The 6,275-nt window shown below is 56.5% G+C and overlaps 1 protein-coding gene across 1 annotated transcript in view; it reads right to left on the bottom strand.

The window, feature by feature from the left end:
- MEGF8 (multiple EGF like domains 8) overlaps positions 1-6,275 on the bottom strand; it is a 61,368-nt gene that overhangs the window by 16,641 nt on the left and 38,452 nt on the right. The window contains 4 exon segments of the mRNA XM_014582538.2: positions 1,532-1,746; positions 1,884-2,097; positions 2,224-2,347; positions 4,228-4,459. Coding sequence (XP_014438024.1) covers positions 1,532-1,746; positions 1,884-2,097; positions 2,224-2,347; positions 4,228-4,459 — 785 coding nt within the window.

Here is a 6,275-nt window from a genome sequence, read left to right as displayed (position 1 = left end):
GAGGGGAACCTGTCTGGTCTCTCACTGGGGTGTGGCACAGGGAGGAATGCCCTCATGTCTGCCACTGGGACAGCTAAGTCCCGTTCTCTAGAGACATGGTTTTTTTTTTTTTTTGGGGGAGGTTTTTTGAGAGGTTTTTGCCATAGGGCACATGCACTCGCCAGACAGACAGAAAGAGAGACAGAAAGTGAGAAATCACCCCCCGGGGGGATGGTCATGCCGCAATCCCTTCTCCTCCATTCTCCTCTCGGGATCTTGGGCACGCACGCACATGCGCCTGGCATGAGTTTTAAGCCACCAGGTCTGGAACGTGAACCACGGTCGACGACGTGGGAATCCAGCGACATAGCCATTACGCTAACTGCTGGTCCCTGGAGACATCTTTTGGATGGACTTTCTGGGAACAAGGGAGCATGGGCTTGGCAGCCAAGGGGCAGACAGTCACGGACACACACGATATCTGAGCAGACCACATCAACCTTCACGAATCACCTTGCCAACCCACACCACAGAGGAGTGCTGGGTCTAAATGCCAGGTCTGAGCCCTGTGCTCCTACCGCTCCCTGGCACACTCCCCACTCCTGAGCTGGATCGAGTCCTTGTGGGAGAACGGAAGCTAAGCATGGACAGAGATGACTGCGGCCTTTGGAACTAGAGAGACAGACTGAGGCAGGCTGCCGTTCCAGGCCGTTTGTGCTGATGATCAAGGCGAGAGAAACCAGAGGGTGGGAAAGCGCAGAGAGCAGCTGCCACCATGGACCACACGGCCTGACGGGGTGAGCAGGGGCACTTCCCATTCTCAGGTTCCAGCAAAGATACCCAATGCCAGGACCAGCGGATGGCGTGATGGTTACATCGTTGGACTTCCACGTAGCTGGCTGCAGCTCAAGGTCCTGACCCAGTGACTTACAACTCATGCCGGGCGCATGTGCATGCACACGTGCCCAAAATCCTGAGAGGAGAATGGAGAAGGGACCTCAGCATGGCCATCCCACGCTGGGGTGGTGAATGTTTCTGTGGTGAGCGCACACACTCTATAGCAAAAACTCTCTAAATATACATACGTAGAGAAAGAGATCCCCAATGCCTTACAATACGAGCAGTTCTAGCAGTTGTCTGTTTCTTACAACCCGAAGCTGCAAAAGCAGACAGAGTGGAGGAAGAAAGCAGAAGTTTGGAGGCTGAGGGAGATGGTGGGAATGAAGAGCCACAGGGGCTGGTGGCAGAGCAATGTACAACTGGATGGTCTACAAGGCTGACCCACGGGAAGGGTTCTGGGCTTGTGTCTGGGACCTCCCTGTACGTGCATGTCCAGGATCCCAGAAACAAATAAACTACAAAACAAACAGAAACAGTCCTAGAAATGAGACCTGGAGAGACGCAGGAGTCCAAGAAGGGAGCACAGAAGTACGGCCAGAAGACACAGCAGGGGACAGCGGGAGGGCGGTGAGTGTGGGCCAGACCTAGGGAGCTGGGGGAGGGTCAGCGCCTGCAGAGGCAGGGGGCTGGGCAGGCCCCGTGGGCACGGTACCTGCTGGAGGCTGCTGCTCCAGACGCAGTGCTGCCAGCCCCCGTCCGCACCCTTGGAGTCCAGGCAGGAGGTGCAGTTGGGCAGGAGGTGACAGGGGGTGGGGCAGGGCAGCGGGGGTGACGATTCCACTGGCATCGGGGACACATTCAGCAGAGAGTGGCTGAAGCATGTCCAGTCGTAGGTGGGCTGCACTGAGAGGATGCGGCGGGTCTCTCCTGGGGTTGGGGACACAGGGATTAGTACCAGCCCCAGCCCCAGCCCAAGTGCACCCACCTCCTCTCCCCTCCCTTCCTGGGAGCTAGCCAGGAGCCCAGCCCACACCCGCACTCAGGGGCCAAGCCCGGCTGCTCACCTGTCCGCTTGAACTGCCGTGTCCACATGCACTTGCCCTCCCGCGTGCACTGCTCACAGTCGGCAGCCCCGCACGCGGCCTCAGAGCAGTTCCCTGCCCAGAAGACCTCTCGCTGGTTGATGCGACAGTCATTCTCCGAGGTGCAGGACCCGTTGCGTCCAATGCAAGCCCCCTCGGGGCAGTTGGTGCACCACTTACAGCGGGGGGCAGACGCCTGGTGGGGAAGATGAGCTCGGTGGGGACCCCTCTGACCACACCCTGCCCACCCAATCACAGCTGAAGGGCTCAGCAGTTCCCGAGACCCTGGGGCCGCTCCTTGACGCCCACCCGCACTGCTAACCTCTCCGTCTCCAGGCTGCAGGGTCCGGGGGTGACGGGCCAGGCACTCACTGCAGGTCCGGAGACGGCGACACTCCTCTGGGGAGCGAGGCATTGGGGAGCAGGGAGGCCCCGCACAGCCTAACCTGAAGGATGTAAGAGCCAGCTCACGCACCCAGCCAGCGCGTCCTTCTACCTCTTGGGCATTGCCAGCAGGTCCCCCAGGCCAGGCCCCTCACCAGACTTGGGAAAGGCCTTCCAAACCACAGTGGACGGTCCCTGTCCTCCTGCTCCTCCAGCCACCGAGGCCTTCTGCCTCCTGAATTTCTCCCTGGCCTTTCCCCTCCTCCCCACCCCTGCAGCTCCTGGCCCCATGCAGGGCCTTCCCCTCGCCCAGTGCTCCCCACAGCTTCCCCTTGCCACTCCACCCTCACAGCAGAGTGACTGTTCTTTATTTTTAAAAATTTCCCATGGCTAGGTGAGCTCACTGGAGAGACACAGAGAGGAAAAGGGAGAGATCCTCCCCCATGGGGCATGGTCACACTGCAATCTCCTCTCCTCCATTCTCACCTCGGGATTTGGGGCACCCACACTCATGAACTGGCATGTTTTTCAATCTGCTGGGTCTAGGACTGGAACTGTGAAGCCAGCCATGTAGGATCCAGCTGCCTTACCCTCCACACCACCAGCTGGCCCCTAGGGATGTTTCTACCCAGGCCCGTCCCTGCCCCTGTGCTGTTCAAACCTTCCATAGCTCCCTATCACCCACGGCAAAGGTCCTCGATCCTTCACCCCAAATCCTTAGAGATTCTGAGACATCAGGCTACAAATTTCGCAGACTTTAGAAAAGCAGTGGGTGTACCCCTTGTTACACATGCACCCGGAGAGCTCCGGGGGAGTACCCACAGTCAGACCCACTAACAGTCCTCTAGCAAATACGACGACGTACTTTGTGGGACAAATAAAACCCACTAATGGTCCCACACCGCTTCAGGATGATCCAGCAACCACGTGAGGGTGTGAGCCCTAAGAAAGCACTTTTGACTTCCAGAGATCCCTGCGTCCCCAGACAACAGGTGAGGGGCCTACAGAGCTGGGCAGAGCCTGTACCTCGGCTGGACAGGAGGCCTTTCTGCTCTGACTATACCCACCCTTCCTGTCTCATCTGTCCCCAGAACAGACTGTCTCAAACATGCTAGGCACAGTCCCCCTTCCAAATTCCGTTGGTCTAAATTTTTGGGGTCATTCAGGGCCCGGTTCTGACCCAGCGCCTTCAGGAAGCATTCTCAATGAGACCCCAGCACACAGCCCGGTGGGCCCCTCTCACAACTCCCCAGGCCGCCCTGCCTATGGAGATTGCTGCAGTTTGGAAATTCACGGTGAAATTTAATCCCATTGCAGAACACTAAGAGGTGGGGCCTAGGGGCCAGACGGTGGCTCAGCAGTAAACAGGATGCTCCATGAGGCTGACCTACATGGAAAGGTTCCAGATTCATGTCTGGAGACCTCTCTGAGAACTCGGGCACAGACATGCTTTTAAAGAAAAAGAAAAAGAAATGAAATGGAGCTTAGAAGCAGCAACTGGGTCATGGGGGTGGAGTAGATGGACTGATGTCATCAGAGGAGCGAGGGAGTTCTCGTCAAAGTGGGTTGCTATACACGCGAGTGTTGTTCAAGGCAAGGTCTCTTTCTCAGTGTTCCCTTGCCCTCTGGCATGTTCTGATGTAGAAGGCCCTCACCAGCCGCCAGCCCAGAGACCAGCACCATGCTCTGGGACTTCCCAGGCTCCGTACTATAAGCTTAATAAATATTTTTGCTTTGTAAGTTACCCCGCTGCGGCTTCAGTTAGAGCAACATAAAACAAACTACACGCTGAGACAAGCTTCCCCACCTTCCCAGGCACGAGGTGGCCTTCCACACCAGGCAGCACCTTCCCGAGGCCGCCTCCCTCCCAGCCTGGCCTAGCACAGAGCCCGCTTCGGAGGGTAGCATCACGTGCCCGTGGGCTGCCGGTCACCAAGGTTACCTGTGTGCCTGGTCCCCAGACAAGCAGGCCCCATGGCACCACGTGCAGGCCCCAGACTGGTTACAAGCTTCAGGTGAAGGCAGCAGGCGGCAGGCATCGGGGGGCAGGGTCAGCGCCAGCAAGCGGCCCAAGGCCACTCCCCCGAAGCCCCCAGAGATGTACAGGCGGCTCCCCACGGCTGCCACCGCATGAGCCACAGACTCCTCCATCGGGGGGCCCACAGAGGCCGGGCCTGAGGAAAAACAAGGGGTTCAGAGAGTAAGTTGAGCAGGAGGCCTGGGGAAGAGACCCACACAGATGCCAGGCAGAGAGGGGCGCCGACAGGAGGAGAAAAGCAGAGTCGAAGGAGAGCACAGACGGACACAGAAGGGCCGAGAGGAGTCGTGTGGGAACAGACAGGGCAAGAGACTCCCAGGCAGACAGCAAGGCCAAAGAGAGGAGAGAGAGACATAGCAGACCGAGAAAAAAAGAACAGAAAGATGGGCCGGCAGGTGGCGTGGGGGTTAAGGGCACTGGACTCCCACAGGGCCGACTGTGGTTTGAGTCCTGCATCTGGTGGCTTGCTTTCTCACTTTCCCTCTCTCTCACTCTGTCCCTCTCTGGTCAAATTTTAAAACAAACAAACAAACAAAGTTAAATAAAACAGAAAGAGTAGAATAGGAACAGAGATATGAGGCCAGCAGAAGGCGTGTAGGTTAAGGTGCTAGATCCCAAATCGCTGACAGCACAGTTTGAGTCCCAGACCCAGTGGCTTGAAAACCAAGCCAGGCTTATGTGTGTGTGCCCCAAATCCTAAGAAGATAATGGAGGGGAACCAGCAGTTAGCATAATGGCTATGTCGCTGGACTCCCACATAGTCGACTGTGGTTCGCGTCCTGGACCTGGTGGCTTAAAACTCATGCCGGACGCATGTGCGTGCGTGCCCAAGATCCCGAGAGGAGAATGGAGGAGAAGGGATTGCGGCATGACCATCCCCCGTGGGGGGTGATTTCTCGCTTTCTGTCTCTATGTCTCTGTCTGTCTGGCGAGCGCACGCGCCCTACAGTCAAAATCTCTCCAAAAAAAAAAAAAAAGAAGATAATGGAGGAGACGGGACTGTAGTGTGGCCATCCCTCCTGGGGTGATTTCTCTCTCTCTGCCTGCCCTCTCCCTGCCAGGCAAGCCCACAGACCCTACAGCAAAAACTAAAAAAACAATAGAACAGAGACATATGGTTTAGAAGAAGACAGATGGGGTGGCTGCACACACTGAGTCAATGGTTTTAAAGCGTTAATGGTAGGAGCTAGCTCTGTGGCACAGCAGTAACCACTGCTCAATGGAAGCCAGATCCACGTGGTGACTGCAGTTCAAATCCCTGGACGGGTCAGCCAGGCACAGGTGTGAGTACCCAGGACTGAACAGGCTAGAGGACAGGAGGAAGGGGACCGTGGCATGACCACGCCCTGCAGAGGCCTCACTTCTCTCTCTCAAGTAGCATGTATACATTCTACGATGAATAAAGAAAACACACAGCGGTCAGCAGGGGGCACAGTGGTTACGTCGCCAGACTCCCGGACCTGGTGGCTTGAAAACCACACTGGACACTGGATGCATGTCCACCCGTGCCTCAGGTCCCAAGGGAATGGAGGAGGAACTACAGTGTGGGCATGCCCCTGGGCGGTGATTGCTCACTCTCCTCTCACTGTTTCTGTCCTTGTCTCTCTCCAGCAGGCGCACATGCCCTATGAAGCATAAAAATATAATATACCTCTATTAAAACAAAGGGGGAGGCAGCGGATGGCATAGTGGTCACATCACTGGACTCCCACATGGCCGACTGAAGTTCAAGTCCCAAACCCGGTGGCTTAAAAATAACACCAGGCGCGTGTGCATGCATGCCCAAGATCCCGTGAGGAGAAAGGAGGAGGAGGGACTGCAGCATGGCCAATCCCCTTGGGAGGTGATTTCTCACTTTTCCTCTTATTATCTCTGTCTCTCTCTGGTGAGCGCACATACCCTAAGGCAAAAACCTCTTAAAAAAAAAAAAAAGATGGGACCAGCAGGTGGTG

Source organism: Tupaia chinensis, unplaced genomic scaffold (assembly GCF_000334495.1).
Source record: "Tupaia chinensis unplaced genomic scaffold, TupChi_1.0 Scaffold000067_1, whole genome shotgun sequence".
NCBI classification, from domain to species: Eukaryota; Metazoa; Chordata; class Mammalia; order Scandentia; family Tupaiidae; genus Tupaia; species Tupaia belangeri.
This window is presented reverse-complemented; position numbering and strand designations above follow the sequence as displayed.